Here is a 22,571-nt window from a genome sequence, read left to right as displayed (position 1 = left end):
CTGAAGTAGTACATTTCTAACCCATCTTCACTACTCAAGCAGTCTGTATTAGAGCTGTTTTCAGCTAAGCTGTGATTTCTCATTAACCTTAAAAATTAGTATTTTTTCCTCTTACTTCATTTTCTCTGCTTGAAATAACAGTGATACAGATCCTTGTGCATCCTTATAGAATATTCATTGATTGATAAATCCCATACAAGATCCTTGAAGTTCTAACATTTTGCAGGTCCTCTATCTTCAAAGCCAAAGATAAGTATGTTTTACTAAAAATATCAATATTCCTAATTTTTGTTTCCCCAGACATATTGAGAAATTTTATTCTTTTAAGATTATCTATATTCAAAACTTCAGAAATACTGTCCCATGAAGTCCAAGTTGAATTACTTGAATTACAGGCTGATGTTTCTCTATGACAGAAGGCATACACTGATGAACTACTATTTCCTACCTTTTTTAATCCGTGCCGTAATCTGCCTCAAACAAATTACTGGATTAAATTTAAAACAGAAGGCGCACCTTATAAAGTTACTTGAAATTTCAAGTGTTATCCAGGTTATATCAATTAAGTTTCTCAATGGCATTTTCTGAAACCTGGTTTTAGAAAACAGGGTGAGTTTGGCCAGTTAAGGCACATCACAGCCTAAGTCCCACAGTTGTTTATTCACCCGAGTTGTAATTACAAAAAAATGTAAAGCAAAGTTTTAAAGCAAGTACTTTAAAAGTCTGTGTTTCTTCATACATTTTACTAAAATTGATATAGTTACATCTTTTGAAGCTACATTAGCAAACTAACTTTGTACGAACCTGATTTTAAAGAACCTGGAATGCGTACAAAAAACCCTCAACTTTTTCACCACAGACCAGATTTCTTGTTGTTAGGTTGGGGGTTTCTAAGGGTATTAATAGAATTAAAATAAATTAGAGATACAGATAAGCAGCTTTGACTCAAAGAGCTTTTAAGATGGTTTTCTTCCTCATGTAAAACAGTGAGTCATTGGCTTAGTTTCAGGGTGGATGGATTTAAAAGTGGGTAATAGTAGCGAGTAAAGATAAAATAGGAAATAAAAATATAATAAATCAGCTTACAAAGATCTGCATTTTTTTAATTCATATATTTTTCAGGACTTGTATTCTTTTTTGATTATGTACCTACATGAATGTATATACATGGAAGAAAACCTGCTAATAAGCAAACTGTAGTCTTTTTTTCCAGCAATTAAAAATAAAACCTTTTCATCATTTTTAGAAAAGAAAGTTTTAACCTATGTCAAGTAAAAACTATCTCAAGATATAAAATAAATGGAACAAGCTTACTTTGAAAGATTATGTATAACAAACAACATATAGTATAAGATATGATAATAATTTGTCGATGCTCAATAGAATAGTTATTGTACAAACTCAATAAAGAGACAGAAAAATACTGAAGACTGAGGCAAATAAGATTGAAAAAAATCTTATATTTACACAAATCTATGACTTTTCTTAACCATTTCCAAAATTTAATACCTCTCCAGATCATTAATCTTCTTTATTTTGTTCTTTATAGGAAGGTTAGTGCACACAGTCTGCCAATCACAAGGTGTGCCCATTTTACAAGGATGTAATACTAATTTCAATTAAATTATCACTTTGTTATAACCGTGGAGATTAAGACCCACTATTTTCATATATTAAGAGGGGCTGGAAGCAGATCAGGCTGCATACTCTTCCCCACAGCCCTGTCCTTATGCACAAACAGGATGAAAGGGTGTGATGAGGCAGCGACTGGTCTTGCTAAAGGCTGAGAGACTGGAAAGGTGAGAGCTTAGCACTGGGCTGAGCTGTTTTATTCAATATGCTCCTGTCACCTCCAAATACAGTGAGGGAGGGAAGTCAGTGCTTCAGAGTCTTTACTGGCATTCATCTGCTGAGTGTTTCAAATGAATGGCGCTTTTGTTTTCAAACTCATTCAAAACATGTTTTCATTTCTATCTATCTCAAGATCTAACCGTCGCATAATGCAAATATGTCAAAAGTGCTCTAGCACGCTGTGTTAGAGCTTTGGGGTTCACAGACAGATTGCATAGGTAAATTAATGGCGATGCTTGTCCATGGGAAAAGAGCGAGAACAACTCTCTCCTTAAAAATTTGCTTTGTGTGCCAGAACACGGAGCAGAGAGAGACAGCAGCTCTAGCCTGGGTACCTCGTTAGCAATCTCGACCACCAATATATTAAGAAATGGAATCTAAAAAATATCAGCATCAAGCAAGAAGTTTCAAGCATAGGACTGCGGTTGCAGAAAACGAACTTTGCCTGCTCAGGCCAAGTACCATAATCTATTGTATTTATTTATATTTTCCCCCAAACACAGCATATTTCCAGAACTATTTTTGGTCTATTTCTTCTTATTTCTTTTAATAAACAATCAGAGCAATCCCACTACTGAACAATGCAAGTAACAAAGTTGGGGGATATGAAAAAATCTAAAAGTATATAGACTTCATCAGCTTGAAACTTTATCTGTGCAGCATTCTGTATAACAAATGGGTCTACCATGTTATAAGTCTGCTTAAGCTTTTCTTTGAACAGATTGCTGCTCTGAATGATGCAACAGTAGCTATTTCACCTAAGAGCGACTACTAAATGACATGGTCCAAAGCATCCAAAGCCTCTAGAACTACCTCTATACTTACTGTCTTTAATCAGGTGCTAAAGGCATGTCAGTGGTTAGCTCCATCCACTGCATTCCTTTCATTATTTTGTCTTACGAAAGCCTCAATTTTTCACTCGTCTGTATGGAAGAAGTAACTTAGGCCAAAAGTATCAAGAGGGACAACAAAACTTCCAATCCACTCTGTTTAACCCTTTGCTCTGTTCCACAACATAACTGGGGAACCACACTAAAAATTTAAGACTGCTCACAAATACAGAATTCAGGGCCTCAGAAAGGGTTATGACTTTGAAATAATCTGCATCCATAACGTCTTTATTAGACAATTTTAGAAAATTATTTGCAATCCCCTTAACAATTCCAGTGCTTTTAAATACAGAATTAGTAAAGATCACTCTAAAGGTACCAACAGAGAGCTCACAAAACCATAAGAAGGCAAAGTCTAGCTGACAAGAATGTAGCATAACTACACATCACTTCAATATTGATCAACCAAAAACACAAGTAAAATCTGCACAATAACCTATCAAGAACGCTGTGTAATGGTCACTTTTTGGGTTTTTGTTTTTTTTAACTCTGCACCCTTCAGTACTACAGTGATGACACATATACTTCAAAGAACAAAGAAAACCAAAATATTTCCAACCTCTAAAATGCTACAGCGTCTTACCAGCTGACAGCGTGCTTTGCTACAGACAAGACCCAGGAGCACAAGTGGGGCACAGGGAAGCAGATATAATTGCAAGAGAGGCAAGCACATTATTAGTAATAAGAAGTGACACCGTCACCACCGTATGAACTTTTTGTGACGGAAGGCACATAGGAGATCATGAGAAAAGCATTTCCTTGCATAAATATTTAATGACTAATATGCAGGCACGACTAGAAGGAAATGTTGAGTTTCCCAGAAGATTTCACCAGGATTTCTCTCGCACAGTGTAGTATGGATGAAAGCAGTGCCTATCAATGAAAGTCAGTTGAGAATGTTTGTCTATGCAATTCTGTAAGACAGACGCAATCTTTCCTGAGGTTAAAGATGCTGCAAGATGACATTTTAAAGTTCTGTATTAATTATTTGCCTCTAAAAAACGAAACCAAACACCCAGCAAGGTTATCAAGATCATTTCTGTGAAGTTTAAGTTCTGTTTTGAAGTTCTGGTTTAGCCTTGATCTTCCTCAGACAGACTGCTGCTTGTCCTTCAAGATTTCCATATTGTTATAACTGGAGCATAAAGATGAAGAAAATAAGCTGGAGCTCACAAATCAAAATGGTGGGTAATGAAGTTAGTGACCCAGTCACATATCAATCACTAATAGACTGGGATTTGGAGGATTTACTTCAATGGTGGGAAGACTACAAATATAGCATATTCTCTCTACTGGATGATTGTTTCTCTAAAGACATTGAGTACTCTTTTAGTAGCTAGTCATTGTTGTCTTTTAGGATGAGATTCCCATTTCAGCTCAGCAGGAATAGCTTTATTATATGATAATCACTCTACTAAAGTTAATGTAAAGCTACTCCCTACTGAAAGAGGTTTATACTTAAGTTTCAATAAGTACAATTTTTTGGTGATTTAGAAGGCACTGATGAAACATTTTTTAAGGTACACAAAAATCTCTTAATTGTTGCAAAGAATCTTTGCTTCCCTATCTGTTCAATCAAACAATTGTATTACAATATTTAATATTGACTTCTTTCAACAATCTAAAAGAAACTTGTAAGTGCTGGGAAAACTCTGCATTTAGGGCCTGCATAAACTCGCTAATGATGTTTCTAACTGCTGAGATATGCAGATGAAAAAGACAAGATAAATACAAAACAGTCTCAGACATGTCCCTTCCAGGCATAGCTAGTGGTTTAATAAAAAAAAAAAAAGAAAAAAAATAAAAAAACAGAAAAAATAAAAAAAGGAGAGAAAAAGGAGAGAAAAGGAGAGAAAAGGAGAGAAAAAGGAGAGAAAAAGGAGAGAAAAAGGAGAGAAAAAGGAGAGAAAAGGAGAGAAAAAGGAGAGAAAAAGGAGAGAAAAAGGAGAGAAAAAGGAGAGAAAAAGGAGAGAAAAAGGAGAGAAAAAGGAGAGAAAAAGGAGAGAAAAAGGAGAGAAATAGGAGAGAAAAAGGAGAGAAAAAGGAGAGAAAAAGGAGAGAAAAAGGAGAGAAAAAGGAGAGAAAAAGGAGAGAAAAAGGAGAGAAAAAGGAGAGAAAAAGGAGAGAAAAAGGAGAGAAAAAGGAGAGAAAAAGGAGAGAAAAAGGAGAGAAAAAGGAGAGAAAAAGAAAAAAGAGAAAAAAGAAAAAAGAAAAAAGAAAAAAGAAAAAAAGAAAAAAGAAAAAAGAAAAAAAAGAGACAGACTAAAAAGAGTGCAATCTAATAATTTGGAAATGGCTACACTGACAAAACTTTGCATATGTCTTTGCATTAATTTTTCTTCTTTGTTTAGGACGCTTAACCAGCATGACCAGTAAAACCTTAGTCAAACCTTATCACTAACAGAACCAAAAATATCACAAATTAATCTGTGGGGAGATATTCTTCATTTACATAATCTGTAATATTGTGATCAACTGCACATTCAGTGCCTATTATTTTTAACATTCAAAAACTATAACTTTTATTAAGATAGACCTGGAGTTAAGTTCTAACATCAGACCTTTTCCTCCACATTCCATCATATTTTTTGCAAGACAAGCTACAACTAATGCTTATTCAAGACAATAAGTGCTGCTCACTAATTTGTGGATTCAAATTATGAACTCAACCATTTTGAAGGAAGAAAAATCCACACCCACATCACATGAATATTTTGAAACACATTCAAACTCTTCTATGCAATTTACCATAACAAACTTTATTGGACTCTATCCAATACTACTCTCACCAGTGCTGCACAGGACTATCCTTACAAAGATTCCATAAACTGTGAAAACCTTACACATCTGTCCTTTCTTTCTTTCCCCTTTCCTCCACTTCTTCTTATGTGCGGGAATGCCCACCCCCCGCCCCCCCATTTTATTCTACAAGCATCATTAAAGTCTAAGGTTTTGTTACTATGAGAACATCCGCAAAAGCCAACATCTATTATGACAAACTAGTTGCATTCATTCTCTGAGTGAACAGTTAAATGACCATCAGTTTAGAAAAATCTAAGAGCCATTTTGAAGTAAGTCTCTGCTTTAAACCCACAGTATAATGTAATTTCCTCCTCTTAAAATTTAAAACAAAAAAAATACGTATTTATAGTTACATATAAAATTCATGTGCTTTAAGGCTGAGTCTTAAAGATTCTCATGTAATCGTCTCGTTATGCCCATGCATGCAATCATCTCAGACACATCTTGCTTTGTTTACAAGGTGGCTACACTATACAATGCACAAAACAGACAAGAAGGTTTTTCTAAATTTTGCCCCACTTTTTAGATTACACCACATTAATATGTGTAGTAGTGTAAAACTTCCTAGATCTTTCTTGTAAGTTACATATATAAAAATAATAAACTTGTATTTTCTAAGTATCTCTTGAAAGGTAGAATCTTAAAAGTTACACAAGTATTCAGGTTGTATCTTAGTTTCACAGTAACTTTTGTCTCATCATAAAAAAAGATTTTTATACTTATCGGTGAATTTTTAGCCCTCTTGAAATCACCATTTTGTCATCATTTTCCTGTGATGGATCTGAATTTCATCAGACACAGGAGCTAAGGGCTAATTAATATTATTAGCAATGTTTTGGTTTGGAATAGACTCAACTCAATTTTTCAATCTTGGTTTTGTTACACTTGTGCATTTTCATTCTTCCCCATCTTAACAACATGCAGATTAAGTTTAAAAAATGCTTGATATAGTTGTTTTTTAACCAGGGTTATATCTGAAGCAATAAAGATTTCTTTCTTTGAAAATAAGTAGACGCAGAGATGATGGGGGAGGTTATTTCTAAAATTTCCCTTTATACTATCATTTGAACTTTTAACTGAAGGAGGATTAAGCTTTGATGCAAGTTAATTTGGCAACATTCATTCCAGATCCAGTGTATTTACAGTACATATAAAAAAAAATAAAATCACAAAATATTACATAAACAACCACGAGAAACCCCAAACCATAATTTCTACAATGATAGTGATTTTTCATTAGGGAAAAAAAAAAAAACCCAAAAAAAACAAAACAGCAGTTACCTTGATGAAGCTTGATCTTTACTTGATTTAGGAATTTCTGGTACAGGTCGATGCCTTAATATAAAAGACCGGCTTGCTCTTGGATATTCTTTCAGGCAGTTTTGCATACAAGAATCATATAAGTCATTGTCTATCATTTCTCCTTTAAACTTAAAGAATGGAGAATTTGGCTCACTATCAGATAAATCATCCTCATCTGCAAACATCAGATGTTTGTTTTCACTGTATTTTGTCTCACATGAATGTGCAAATGAAGAAGGAGGATCATGAAATGCCAAAGAGCCAACAAAGTGCTCATCAGCTTGGTATGCAGCAGCTTCTTCCAGTGATGTATCTGGCTGAGTATTCATCGTAATACTTCCACTTAGATTGATAGCTTTTAGTATGCTGGCTGAATTCTGGTATAAGCTAGAAAAATCCAAATTTGTAAAGTTATCGTCATTTGCCTCTGGTAAGTTTTGCTCTGCAAGTTCAAACTTTTCTTTACCAATGTAAGCTTTATTAAGAAGCTGTCCTGACAACGTTGCTGGTATCAAGCTAGTCCCATCTACGCTTGAATTGCTTACTGGAGACTCCTGATCTGAGGATGAATATTGCTTCTCTTCTAAACCTTTCAAGTCTTTGAGTTTTAGATTTTCATGGAAAACAGAATTTCCTTGTATTTTTGAAAGAGCAATGTCTAATTGCTTAAGAATCCTTCTACGGTGCCCAGTAGGCAACACTCCCATTTGCTGAAGCACACTGTTATTTATTCCCACACAATCTGTCACAACGTTATAGCCATATTCTTTAAAGTTAGGAAGATACTGCCCCAAGTTAATGTTGACCAAGAATTCTTCAATATTAGTGCCATTGCCCGTGGATGACATGATGGCAGCTTCATTCCAAATATTGTCCCCACACAGTCATGTAGAAATACGGTCAGGATGCTTGCATATTCGCTAGCAACAAAGCACTCTAAATTTGTTGTCACCCAGCCAGTAGAGAATATCAGTTTCTTCAAGACACTTCTTCAAGTTTCTTCAGTTCAAACTGATTTTTTTTTTAAAGACTACAAACCTACAGAAAAAAAATAAAATAAAAAAAATCCCATTAATCTTGGATAAAATTTTGAAAGGCTTCCAGTCGTTTTTACAGTAATCTTTTTAAATTGCTTATATATGAAAATTTCAAAGAGGGTAAACAGCATAACCTCTCCATCCTTTTATCTTGGCCTGCATAAAGAGAACAGAGAAATCAAAGTCTTAACTCAGCAAAAGTAATACAGTCTTAAAATGTATAATCCTAGTAGTTAGCATTAAGATGAACAGTTAAGAGATGAACGACTTATCTACATACACACACTCTTATTACACAGTACTTGGATATAAGGGGGAGAAGAAGTGATCTAAGACCAGAGATGGAACCCAAAGCTTTCCCATTCCCATGCGAGCATCAATTAACTACAGCATAGGGCTTCTACTCCCTTATCTTCTGAGCCTTAAACTCTTTTTAGCACAGAAACAGACTTTTAATGGGAAAAAGGAAAAATGACTGGCTAGTGCATTCTACGTGAACTGTGGCTTCAAGCCCTCTTCAACTGAGAATCCAACTGAACAAGTACCATAACAAATAAAATAGTTTACAAAGGTGGAATCATTTCTGAGCACATTGAGGGAGGCAGGGAGGGAAGTGCGGTAATTGTTTAAATAACTACAGTCAGAAAGCTATGGAGGTGATCAAAATAAGTCTTGCAGATCAGGCCCTTCAAAGAACCGTTGCTCTGGAAAACTGGAAACGGGTAACTACCAGCTTTTCAGCTCTGTCAAGGAAGCAGTCTTCCCTCGGCCACAAACAGTAGCAGAGGCATAACCCCATAGGCAATTGTTGGCTTCCACACCAGGGACATTTGGTATCTCAAGTACCTGTGACAGCTTTTCCTCAGTATTTTCCAACTCAGCTTTTGCACTTTCCAGATTCCACCTATGTAAGTTCTTCTTTCTGAAGGGCCCCTGAAGGGCCATATCTAAATTCACAATTTACAGAATCCAGAAGCTACCATTCTGAAGGTGTTTGAGACAGCGTGAAATCACATCTCTTTAAAGAAGGTTTAAGATCAGCAGCAGTCAACAGGTTTTTTCACCTCCCTCTTCCTGTATAAAGAGTAATTTGGCCTTACAGAAACCTGCTGACTGTAGCAGCTGTCCTGGCACGCAGGTACTAGCCTTAAGCAGCCTGGAAAAGAAAGAGCAGCTTCGGTAGAACAGCGTAAGACTTAAGTAGCAATTAGAAAGGAAAGAAATCACATGCCCAGATTATATCCGTGGTAGTAGGTATTGATACCTTATTCTTCAAAATATTTCCTGACAAAAAGGGAACTACTTATAATCTAGAATTGAGGCTTAAAAGATTGCCTAATTTTGTACTGTATAAATTCCTCCAATAAAGGATAAAACCTCTTCCTGTAAGATTTCCCCAATATCTTTTGAATAACTAAGTCATTATTCAGAAAAGCAGTCATAAATAAATCTTTATGCCCCTCCTCATTCCCCAAAGCTGCATAAAAATAAATACAAATTTAAAGTCATGTACTAAATGAAGCACAACTGTTATCACTGCTATTACTGATTGTACTTTATTATGATTATGAAATAAATTATTAAATAACTAATTCAATAACTAGAAGTCTTTTCTTGCAAAATTTTGTAAATTACTCCCACACTTTCAAAAAGCGGTAATCAAAATCAGGGGAAAAAACAAACCTCTTTTTACTTACACCATATATATACACAAATATAAATGACATAGTAACAGGAAAAAAAAGAAGATCAACAAATCTACAGTTGATGTAAAAATCAACACAGCACACTTACTATAAATGTTGCATTATTTAAAAGAAGCCTTTGGATCCTTGCTAATCTCTTTAACTTCATTTTGGGGGCAATATTTTTTATCAGCTTTGGTTACTGTCCACAAGTTTGAGAAGTAACTTATTATCTTGAATATGAAACTCATACAATTAAAACCCTTTAGAGGGAGAACTCTATAGGCCAATCAGATATCAACCTCCCAACAGAGAAGAAGTTTGTTAGGGAGTTAACCCTCACTAAAAGACTCCCAAGTCATTTAAATTCAAAAAGTCTTGCATTGAGCTAAGCAGATTAACAATCAGCTTTTAGATTTAACTTTGTCCTTTCCCAACCTGAGTACTTATCTAAACACTCATCGTTCCTCTAAAAATTTCAGACATCAGCATTTCCTGAAGCTCTTCACGTAAGCCTCTAACCATAAAAGATAAAATTCAACAAACAGTATGGCCCCCACCCATCTCTAAACCCAGAAAAATACAATTACACAGTCTCTTAAGAAGTTGAATATATATTCTGAGAACAGAATGAGAAATAATTAGCACAGAAATTACTAAAGCGGGCAAAAAGTATCAGGCAGACGCTGTTTGTGCCAGAGAACAGTGTCTTTCATGTAACTATTAATGAATAAAACCCCACTGAAACACCAGAGAACCTACACATGTGCAAGTATATAAAAACTGTGCAATGTTAGCATATCGGTCTAAGTGCTTTAAAGTTGGAGTTGCAATTGGTTATCTCAGCTATTTCTAGCCCCTTGGCAGTTCTGGGTTTCATGGTGGTGTTTGGGTATTTTTTCCCTGAGGTGACAGTGGGTTTTTCCAGACACTATCATTCTCTCAATCCCCTCATCTTCAGCAGTAACAAAAATGACACTTAGGAAAGTAGCTTTTAGTTATATGTTTATAAATAAATAAATACATATATTTATACCCACACACACTCTTTTCAGTGCCTAAATACTGTTTTTTCTACTTGCAATAGCTTTGCCCACACTTTATTCTGGAACACCTCCAGTGTTGCTATTTCAGGAACTCAAATAGCCACATATTATCAGTTATTTGGATCCTAAGCCATCTCTGTATAAACCACATAACACTGCAGAGGATTACCTAGCATAGAACAAACTTTGTTTCCAAATTTGCAAGAACCATTACTTTTTGTGGCATATTTTGTAAATGAAATATATAGCAGAGAACAGAAGAAACTGCTCGCTGAGAAGACATTTTGACCACAAAATGCTAGCACTGCGAGAAGCTGCAGCCTGAGCCATTTTTTTGTTTCTGCAGAAATCTACGGCAGAAGCTGCCAGTGCATCCATCAAGATTCATAAAGACGTGCTATAGATCTGGCCTACCTCTACAGCTGGTTAGATACCAGTTAAGTTGAGAGTCACACGTATTTTGTGGGTCTGAACAAAGGGTGATACTGACACCTGTTTTGGTTTGACTACTCAGATGAAGTAACAGCTAAACAAATCCACGCACATTGGTGAATGTTTGTATCGCACACTAGAAGACAAATACTGAAACATGTCTTACATTACAGTGTTTTATCCACACTAAAGGCTTAAGCTCAAGAAGCATACAGAAAAGCAGAACTCAAGGATCACCTTATCCAATATATTAATCTATTTCAATGTAATTAATACCAATTAAAAAAAATTCAATCTCTTCCATAGCTTTAACTGCAGAATAAGTCATAACACACTCTAAAGAATGTTTGTACAGCACTAGATATGTACTGCATATACATGATATATACACATTTACACGCATGCGTTCACTTTCACATCCATATTTGTACCACTACAAGTTTAAGTAAAGGTCTTTAATATTAGTTCACATGGTTCCATACATCCTGTAAAACAAAACTTTTACTCTCAGCAGAAAGGCAAAATAGGTTTTCCCCACAATATTTGATAGAAATAAATATCCAAAAAAAAAAAAAAAGAAAAAAAACCATGAGGGGAATTTGTCTTCCTTAGATAAAACTGATTCTTGCTGTACTAGCATACTCTCCAGTATAGAGTAACCAAGACAAAAGTTGTCATTCAACATGGTTACTAAAAACAGGAAAATGCCATAGCAGTTACAAAAATCAAGATTCTTGGAAAACACTTGACCATTCAATTTTATAGAAATAAGGGTAAAACATCTAAATTGCTATATGGAAAAACAATTCAAGGGAAACCATCCAGGCCTTCCTCCCAACAAAATACGTTTTGACAGATGATGAATAGCAATTTGTGTTGCACATCGCAAAACTTATATAAGATCATCCAACCTTCTTCCATAGAAGATTATGTTTCTCACACTTCTTTTCAAACTGATTTTCACATCCTTCCTTTTCACATCTTATGGAAGGGGCTTAGACAAGGAGGTACAACAACTCTGAGTGACATATCAGTTTTTTGTTTCACTAAAAGTGACAACTAAATAGCACACTAAAAGAAAATTGACAACACTGTCACAGAAAAAAATACGTAAGTTTCAAGACCTTTCCTCCCACGGAGACTAAGTTCCTGCATCTAATGTTCTCAAAAGCCGTATCAGCTGATTCTATGATTCTTCCATTCTATGATTCTCAAGTTGACAACATTGATTGGAAGATAGAGGACAAATCTACCCTGAAACAAGCAAGCAATCTAACTTTTAATAATGAAATATGTGAACAGTAGGATATAGCTGAATATAGAAACACTCAAGTGGAGGCTCTCTTTTCCCCTATTTTAAGATCACTACCGATACTAGCATGAAGAAAGTGTCAAACCTTTAGAAGTGCACAGCAACATAATCACACTTTAAGCAATCAGTTCAACAAATACAAGCAAGTTCAGGCTTGCTCCCAGCTTCTGCTAAACCACATACTAGATTAAGAGCCAAACAAACAGGTAAAAAAACCAAACCAAAACAAAAAACCACTACAACAGGACTTACCATGGAGCAGAATGAAATCTGCCAGTAATGAATTTCATCTTCCCATTGTACTTGACTGCATACAAACTGACAAGACTAACAGGCCTAGAAGATGTTGTAGATCATTAAAGATCTTTCAAAAAAATCTACATAATGCAATCAGCACAGTGACTGCTTACTCGAAAAAAAAGAATTCTTTCAAAGGACCTTTTTAAAGTGGTTACTTCATGAATTAACATTCGGGTCAACTCAGAGCAAGATAACTGATTGCAACAACCCCGACAGAGCTGTTCCCCTTCCAAAGGCAAGGAAGTTACTAAGTGTGGTTCAACATAGTGGATAATTACGAAATACCTTTAAGCACATCCTCTGTCAAGATGTTCTTGGGGGTTTTTGTTTGCTTTTTGTTTATTTCAGAACACCTCTCTTCCAGAGAAAAATTCAGCCACCTTCACTTCCTCAGAGTCAAATCTCATACTGCAAGAAATTCCAGTGGAACAACCTGCAGACAGTCTCTGGAGTAAGGCACTGCATGGCATGAATAAGCAAACTAAAGGTGGAATTGGTGGAGTACACTTCAGCAAGATGTTGTGGCAACACGTGGGTGCTGTATCGTTCACTCTTTTCTATCTAGGACATCCTGGTGGCTCTTTAACTTTCTCAAAGTGAACTTCGTGCATTTTTTGGGGATAAAATTTCCAGCAATATACTGGCAACTAAGAAGCCTGTCCCTAACTTCATAAAAACAACTCATAAATAAATAATAACATGGTATTCCTTAGTATGATATTTATATACAGACCGTTAAAATAATTTAAGCTAAAAAGAAAACAGGAAAAAAAAATACACGCCTTATTTTCTACCTGCCTACGAGCTATTCCTTGTCAGATTCCAACCTTGGTATCTTGACACTCATCTGAGACATGCCCTGTACCAAATCACTCCGCCTCACCCCTCAACTCGCCGGTAACTCTAAAGTTACTCCCCAGCAGTGCGGTTTTCGCTGGCCGCTGCGCTGCCGGCGGGACCGGGGCTGCAGCACCACAGCAGCGGCCCGCGGAGAACCTCCGTACCCGCAGCGGCCGGGCCCGGCCCGGGGAGCCGCCCGCGCAGGCCGCCGCGCCGCGCGCAGGGCAGAAGGCGGGCAGCCCTCGCCCTCTGCCTCGCAAACTCCTCACCCCGCGGGGGCTGGCTTACCTCTGGCAAACAGCACGGGGGGAAGGAAGAGCAGGGCTTCAGACAGCTCCAGCTTTCTTTTCTCTCTCCAGCTCTCGGCTCGCTTTCTTGCTTTCTTTTTCTTTCCTTCCTTCCTGCCTGCCTCCACACCCCACCCCCGCGCTGCTCCCCAGCAAGCCGCGCCCGCGGCGCGCAGCTCGCTCCTTCGCTCCCTCCCTCCCTCCCGCCAGAGGAGGCGGCCGCACCTGGGCGCGGGCGAGCAGCGCCGCTGCTCCGCGCGTGGGCCGGCGGGGCGGGTGCTCCGGGTGTGCTCGCCGGACAGCATATTTTTTGAGGAGTCAGGAGAAAACCCGCTTGCAGCGGCGGGCTTGGGCTCCGGGAGCACGGCTGCCCCAGCGTATCGCTCCACAGGCGCCCGTGTCCCGTCCCTTTCCGCAGCCTGGGGTCGGGTGGCGGTGGGGCTCGCTGCCTGCCTGGGAGCCGCGGGCTGGGAGGCAGCCGGCAGCCTGGGCAGCGAGCGAAGGGCTTCCCGCTGGCACCGAACGGAGCCGCGCTCAGGGCGGGCGCTCAAGGTGCGAGGAGCACTATTACAGCCTTACAGTAGTGGCATACGTGTTGAGTAATCACTTGCTTTAAAAAAAATAAGTAATAAAATTACCAAGTTTTCAGTAATGCATGTAACTTCCCCACTTCTAAGAACTCGCCCACATCTGTGAATGACTGTCACTCAGCTTCCACAAAATGACACAGAAAAGTACTTTCATATGCTTCATCAGTGTACCGACACAACTTCCTCTTGATGCATCAGTTCTGATTTTTTCTAATTAAATCCAAGGACGTACCAGAAGGTTGACCCTGTTGTAGGTGAAGTTTGAGGTCTGCCACGCTGTTGAAGAAAAAAAGAAGCAAAAGATTTACAGAGAAAAAGAGGCCAGTAATTAAAGTGCTTATTTAGGAGCAAGTAAACCTGGGTTCTTTTTCCTGCTTCAAAGACTGTGTACTACATGCTAAATACAGCCTTACTAAATAGCCTTACTAATAGTAAGGCTGTTAAAAGCTGTTGGTGCCATGGTAGTAAAATGAAGTTTCAGATCACAGTTTTGAATGTAAACAACTTTTTCACTCCAACTCCCACTGAAAACAATTAGAAGTTTGAAGTGGAGCATTACAGAATCAATTCTGCCAGTTCCCAAGCACTTCTGAAAATCCTTCTGCAAGTCCTAATTATTAGATGTCTAATACCAGTGTACCAAAAAAAAATGCAGTTAATTTTGCCTCCTAAACTTGCATTATGCAAGCAAATTTTGTGGCAAGAACGTCCTGCTCCGGTGCAAACTTTTGGGTTTGCCTTTTTAGATAGCCTAAAGAAATTCAATACATTCTTGCTTGACTTTTTATTAATAATTTTGCTGAGTCCAGCTCAGTGTCATTCCCAATTATTTGCAACGGACCCATATGTTTCCAAACCAAGTTAATGCATAGATGTGATTCAGGTAAGTATACTAACACCCTTTTTGGTCATAGCCTTGCTGGATTGTAACCTAATGACTCACAGAGTCATCCGATCACAGGTTTGCCAAAGATTTCCAGCCAAGCCTAACTTCCTTTCAGAACAGTAAGAATGCCAATGAATGCTGACTTAGAAAAGGAATTTTAACCACAGTAACTTTAAATATTTGAAAGATTCAGGTCTTGTAAACAACAAAAGAGACCTGCCTCCTTTGGAAGGCTTACCTTGCCATGCAAAACCCCAATTAATTAGCAGTATATGCTGGGCTGAATGTCTTTTTCCTGCAAGTCTTAAGGTATGGTCATTGATTAATACCCTTTAGCTCTTCTCTCTTTTCTGTCCAGAAATTCCCAAGTCCTTCTATAAAGTCCCCATTCTTTCTCTTCCAGGAGACCCATGCAATTTGCCCAGGTAAGTGGGCCAGCATCAGAGACTACAGTTAATGGTCCCTTCAGTGTTGGTCATAAAACAGATGTCATAAAACAGGTATTTTATCTCTAAAAGAGATTTATACTTGTGTCGTAATAGCATCTCCCCTCAGAGCATAACATGACACTGCACCCAGACACACTGTGTCTCAACCAGAATTATACTTATCTACTTTTCTTGACCACAATATGAGACCACAAGATCTGAGATTGCTTTTTCAGTTGGTTGGCTTGGGGATTTTTTTTGGGGGGGTAAAGAATGGAAGAAATAAGCATTAAATGTCTGAAGCACCTACTCAATTGCGTTTACGTATTTCTGTTTGTATTATGTCCAGAAAATTGCACTATATACAAGTTCATTTTAAGCCATGTTCTGCTTTTGGGGGCTTCGGGGGTTTTTTTGTCATTTTGTCTATGTCTAAATGACATTATCAGTATTGGGCAAACCTATATGCTGTTTTATCTTTGTTAGAAATGAAGTAGCATAATTTACCAGATTCTAAGAAAGCTCTCAAGTCCCTGGTTTATCTACAGCATATAGTTCTCCATCAGAGCATGAAATGACGGATTTCTACCACTGTGTTAAAAAAAAAAAATCTTACAAAAATCTAAAAGGAAATTGCATCATATTAATTCTGATGTAATTCAGATATGACATAAGGCACAGTACTGTTCTATGGCTTATTGATATTCTTGAGTTTTGAAAATCTGCTGACAGGCTTGAGAACTGCAGAGATTTTATTATTTGATAATTTTCTCTTTCCTTGAGTTTCTATGTTGCTATCATGAAAAAGTGTTAGGTAGGTAATTTTTTTTAGTAGGTAAAGATAAAATTTCAGTTTAGAAATTAATTATAAAAGGAAGTTGCAAGAAATCTGGAGAGGGACTGTTTACAAGGACATGGAGTGATAGGACAAGGGGTAATGGGTTTAAGCCGAAGGAGGGTAGATTTAGGTTAGATATTAGGAAGAAATTCTTTACTGTGAGGGTGGTGAGGCACTGGAACAGGTTGCCCAGAGAGGCTGTATGCCCCATCCCTGGAAGTGTTCAAGGCCAGGTTGGATGGTGCTTTGGGCAACATGGTCTAGTGGAGGGTGTCCCTGCCTGCAGCAGGGGGGTTGGAACTAGGTGATCTTTAAGGTCCTTTCCAACCCAAACCATTCTATGATTCTATGACTTTTGCTATATCCTCTGAAAGACATTAGGGCCTTTTGTATCCTAAATTACATTTGACTGTAAAAGAAGATCATTCATAGTGAGCATGCTAAGTTTGCCTTCCAACTCAGATTTATGGTTACAAAAATCTTTAAAATAACCTTGTTTTCCAGTAATTGAGATTGGCTTGATTCTTTTTAATGTTATCAGTCCATAGGAGTAACCATGTAAGTCTGTGTTTAACTGAAGATGGAGTGCTATAATCTAAAGAGTACAGGAACTAATCCTTAGAATCTACCCCAGATTTCCACACTCTATTTCTGTAGTTTGTCATAAGTCAACGTAGATGTTTGCCACATTTTTTATTGTTCTTTAAGCTAGTAATGTAACTGATTCAAACTAGTCAGCCATTTTCCAATTTTCAAATATTGTAATTTTTTAACATGTCTATCTTTAAAACTATGGATCAATTCTGCTTGCTGCATATTCATTGTATTTAAGAACTCCAAAACTAGCTGCACAAACAGCAAATTGCTAAGATAAACTGGGGGAAACAACAGCTACTCCTTCCTTTATGGATGGCCTGATACTGTACACAAAGTTTGTCAGCTATCTAAAAATATACAGAACAACTGAGTTTATTTGTGAACTTTTAATGAGATTATTTCTCTCTCTGCTGTAAAAATAGCACATATTCCCATTGAACACAGTCCAAGCTAAGTAGCAAGGTCTAAGTTCTAAACTTGGTCTTCTGCAATCTTTTTCAGTCTCATTTGCTCCTCTTTAAAGAAGAGGCAATAAAATTCATCCACCAGTCTCCTCAATGTGTTTAGAAGGTTAAATGTATTTAGTTTTTGGAGTTTATGAAGCATAATAAGAAATTAAATGTTAGCTACATCTCAAACAACCAGCAGGTGAATATCTAGGCCTTTTATGATTTGAGCTTCACAATCATTCTTATAGTATAGCTTTGATATTATTGTTAATAAAACATCAGGAAAACTAACCTTGGAAATTAAATCATGCATTACAATTTTCACAAGTAGAGTTTTAGCATGAGATCACATATTTCACTCAGGGTAAGACAAAAATGCTGCAAACGTTCAGAATAATGATAGGACTGCAGTTAAGAAAAATCACAAGAGTTGAGATATCTAGCTTCAATTTTTGCATGTGCTATCAACTATTTATGTGACCTTGGGATTCCTCACAGCCAGTTATTCAGTGCATTATAAAGCAGTTACTTTTGTATGTCTCACTGGACACCAACCTACATTTTTACTCAGACCTATAAGCCAGTTTGACCCATACCCTATAGTTTAATGTAATTGTATAAATCAATCTAATTTCCAAAAAGGACCATAAGATGATTCCCTGTACCATATGATGTATTTATATTTTCAGACTATCACTTTATAACCTAGGTAATGTTCTTCTTTACAGGCGTGACAACACAATTGTGGCTTTTGCTGTCATTTCCTTCAATGGCTATATGTTTGATCTGAATACAGTCTCTGTTTTCTTAAAACTATTGATAGACTCATGAGGTACTCCCTTTAAGCTATTTTAATACTTAAATATGACTTTTGAAACAAATGACATAAAGCTGGCGTAATAGGGTGATATACTGTTTACTGATTACTTTTACGACATACTGATTTTTTTTCTTTCCCTTACCAATTCTGGTGACAGTTAAGTCAGAGTGAATTTTCTGGCTTATGTACTGTATATTGCACTCAACTGCACATGCAAAATCCTCTAAAGGCAAGAAGTTATTCAGATTAACCGAAATAGTCTTTCTGAGAACAAAACCACTTATAAACTAATTGTAACATTTGCTCTAAAAGCACTTTTCATATAGTGGTGATGGGTGAGTCAGAAACATTGAACTTGACCTCACTCTCAATGGGAGTCTGCAAAAATGGCAGTTCAAAATACATCCTTGGGACAACTTGAGGTTTGTGGAAGTTAAGAAGGGTCTATCTACTGCCTTTTGCCAAAGCACACACCACTACTTCCCTGGACTAACCCTCTCCATGATGTCTGTCTTGAGCCAGCACCCAAACCTGTTGATACAGCCCTATGGGCTGGTGATCCCCTGCTTTCATATAGGCATATATTGGTATATGTTTCGATCTGCAGACAACCTGAGAATTTTTTCTGCAGTACTGCTTTATTTGAATTCATTGCTTATGGGGAAGTAAAAACACATCCTATATACAAGATTCACCTGAGTTAACAAGCCTAAAAATTAAAACAGCAAGTTTATTCTAGCAAGGCAGGGGGATTAAGTTCTTAGTTCAAATGAAAGGCATCTCGCAGAATCACAGAATGGTAGGGGTTGGAAGGGACCTCTGGAGATCATCTAGTCCAATACCCCTGCTAAAGCTGGTTCACCTAGAGCAGGTTGCACAGGGTGGCGTCCAGGTGGGTTTTGAATATCTCCAGAGAAGGAGACTCTACAGCCTCTCTGGGCAACTTGTTCCAGCGCTCTGTAACCCTCAAAGTGAAGAAGTTTTTTCTCATGTTCAGGTGGAACTTCCTGTGTTCCAGTTTGTGCCCGTTGCCCCTTGTCCTGTCACTTGGTACCGCTGAAAAGAGTCTGTTGAGAGAGTCTGAAAAGTGTCTAATGAGAAAAAAAAATTACAAAATACCTGGCTTCAGTCTCTCATTCTAGCTGCTACTTAGGGTTTCTCCAAGAAATCTTTCACTAGAAAAGCAAGAGGAGTGGTTTCAATACTTTCTTTTCAGAGTACCTGTGTTCAGTGTACTCTGAAACTATCATCTCAGGAGTTCTGTCTCTTATATTTAAAGGTTTTCAAGTTGCTTTTGAATACAAATGCAGCTTCAAAGCATGTGGTAAGTTCCTTTTTATTTCTTTGCTATTGCTCTTATTTAGGGAACCTAGTTATCTTCACATAACTTCCTGTCACCTTTGAGAAGTCCAGTGGAGCATTCTTAAACTTACTTGAAAATAAATTCCTCTGAGGAACTTTCCTGCACATCAAAGTGCCAAATTTTTCCCATATTCATCTTTTGCACAGTTCATTGAATTGTAATGAATCACACATCATTAAGGTTTTGTCTACACAGCATTGGCCTGCTCGCATTCTACAGAAACCACATATGGCACATTTAAAGATGCTATTAGTTTTAAAGGTCACTGTCTCAGATACCTCCTTCCCTCTTTCATTTTACTTGTTGCTTGAGCAAATTTGGCATGGAAAGTAATGAAACATAATAGACATCACAGAACTATTTTTAGAGGAAAAAAATTCCAAAGTACAATCACAGTTAAAATTGTATATAGTTCAACATAATTTCACATTATTATTTAGGTCTGGTGAAACACAGTATCTCTCTTCCATTTTCTCTTTTCCTCATTGCTTTCAGCCCAACCAAAGAAACCAACTCATAATAGTTGGCTCACTCCCCAGGATTCTGATGCTATTAAGGGATTAAACTGGAAGCTTACCGTATATACAAATAATACTTAATAGGAAACTCATAATGAAGATACCCCATCTGTCCATGAATAATTTCTTGTGAATTTATTAGGTTATGTTAGAAGCTGAGAAGTATCAAGTCTTTGAAGTTTTACTATGTACATACCATTTCACGTACTGTTTCCCTCATTTTCAGTCTCTTTTATAAACAACAAATTGAGAAACAGCCTCAAACGTAAAATGCTAAAAGAAAAGTTAAAAGTAGCTGAGCCACCTGGGGACTACCAGGTGGTACTGGGAGTACCAGTAACCTTAGTTATTTTAGGTAAACAGAGGATGGCATAAGTATTCTGCCTACAATTTAGAATGATTGCTGTTTAAGAAATCTCAAATGCTCCGCTGATGTTACAAGCTCTGCTGAAATTGGTCACATTGTACCATTCTATATCCAGATAGTTATAGTTCTTGCTATCTTTTTCACCTTCTTTTACTGAGAAAATTTCATACTTCCTTCAAGGATTGTTTTGTATCAAGGGTATCTCTTAAGAGCAAGGTTTAACTTCATTATTGAGGACAGCTGTATAACTGAGACTAGGACTTCGTCATTAGGAAAAGAAGTAACATCAAGTGAAACCAACACTTTCATGTAATGTTTCTACAGCCCCTCCCTTTCTAAAGTTTTAATTAAAATTGCAATTAACTGTCACTTCAATATTGGATAGAAAAGCCTACAGTTTTTCTTATATAATTAAACACTAACATTAAACCAACATCAGTCTTGTTTAATAAGTACAAAACACTATTACTGATCACATCAAAAGACATTTTTCTTTCAAGAATTAGTTTTTCCCAAAGGTTATAATTAGGTTATTACTTAATCTTATAAAATGAGACAAACAGCAAAGGCTGTGGAAATTATGATCTTCTCCAGGTAAAGAGTTAATCAAGCTTCTGACCTTTCAGAGACACTGTGGTAATCTTGTCCTTTCCTTACAAAATAATTGGAAAGCCAATGTATCACCCCAAGGCTTGATTCAAGATAATTCAATTTTGTATGCACAAAGAAAAAAAAACCTATGCAAGACCAAAACCTTGACTAAATCTTTTTGCTTTATGCACACTGGTATGGAATTCAAAGTACATACTCTGTTCAGCTGCTGCAATACAAAACTTATCACTTGTTTATGAATGCTCAGCATCCTGGAGGCCTTCACAGTTCTTGCATACAGAACAAAATTTAAAGGAAAGAAATTTAAAAATAAGGAAATTCTAGTTTAAATGAATGCACTAAAACCATTTATTGTTATTTCTATAGTGCACCAAGGGTCTGAGTGAGCATGAAAATATGTCATGAAAACTGGTTAGGGTATTTCACTGGCTGGGAAAAGACAACTTCTTCTTTGTGTCTGTCATCAAAGCTCACATCCCTTGTGCCTGCAAGGAATTGTCCACTGTAAGAGAAGCATCAGTAAAAGTGATTTGTATTTCTTTCACATAAGGGAGGTATAAGAAATGCATGTTAGAGTTCAAGCTGGATTTCAGGCAGAGTAGGTTTTCAGCTAAGTCAAGATTATCTCCTGTAGAAAAGTGTAAATAGAATAATATAGTATATGAATTTGAGAATATATATTGCTATTTTTGTTTTCCCCTACATTCTTGCTATATTTTGTAGGTCTATACTCAAGTAGTAAAGGACAGATTAGATGGGCTAGAAGTTCCTCTTGCCATTCCAAAGATGAGGACCTTGCCCACCAAAGATGAGGACTCATGAAGTCCCAGTCTGCAATCTCTTTGTCTTTGATCAGTACATAGATGATTATTCATTCCCATGGAATATTATTCAAACTACTTACAAATAATTATCAACAATTAAACTAAAAGAGAACACATAAAGAATATAATTTGCTTTTTTTTTCCCAGATCACAAAGCTAACCAAAGGCTGTGACCATGCAGTTTGGCATAGATCAGGCTCAGAAATGAGAAAAACATGGTTAGCACCCTGATCACATGTTCTGTGTGTTAGCTCTACCCTAGCACAGCTGAGCATGGCTTGTTTTCTCAACATTGGTTACCTGAAAACTCCACAGAGGCTAACTTAAATATAATTGCAAATTCAGGACAAGAACACCATGCTGCATTTAAGTAAATATAGGTACATAGGTGGCCCCACACTGAATTTAGCACAAGCTCAGACTTTCTTCCCTCCCACGCTGTGGAGCTTTGCCTTTCCTAACGTGAGGCTCGCGCACACTGATTCATAGTTAAGA

At 37.2% G+C, this 22,571-nt stretch overlaps 1 protein-coding gene across 4 annotated transcripts in view; it reads right to left on the bottom strand.

Moving 5' to 3' along the window:
- ARAP2 (ArfGAP with RhoGAP domain, ankyrin repeat and PH domain 2) overlaps positions 1-13,948 on the bottom strand; it is a 136,976-nt gene extending 123,028 nt beyond the window's left edge. Inside the window, exons 1-2 of one of the 4 annotated variants that reach the window (XR_012835383.1) lie at positions 12,610-12,911; positions 6,825-7,883 (exon numbers count right to left, since the gene is read on the bottom strand). Coding sequence is in view for 2 of the 4 variants with exons in the window: in XM_075752342.1 (XP_075608457.1) it covers positions 6,825-7,693 (869 nt within the window). In the remaining 2 variants the exon portion in view is untranslated. Of the gene's footprint in view, positions 1-6,824; positions 7,884-12,609; positions 12,912-13,785 lie in introns of those variants that run through there. The other 3 variants (XR_012835384.1, XM_075752342.1, XM_075752341.1) reach the window with 3 other exon arrangements.
- Positions 13,949-22,571: the final 8,623 nt, after the last annotated feature.

Source organism: Balearica regulorum, chromosome 4, assembly GCF_011004875.1.
Source record: "Balearica regulorum gibbericeps isolate bBalReg1 chromosome 4, bBalReg1.pri, whole genome shotgun sequence".
Classification (NCBI taxonomy): domain Eukaryota; kingdom Metazoa; phylum Chordata; class Aves; order Gruiformes; family Gruidae; genus Balearica; species Balearica regulorum.
The sequence above is the reverse complement of the archived record's forward strand: the minus strand, read 5'-3'. Positions and strand labels throughout refer to the sequence as shown.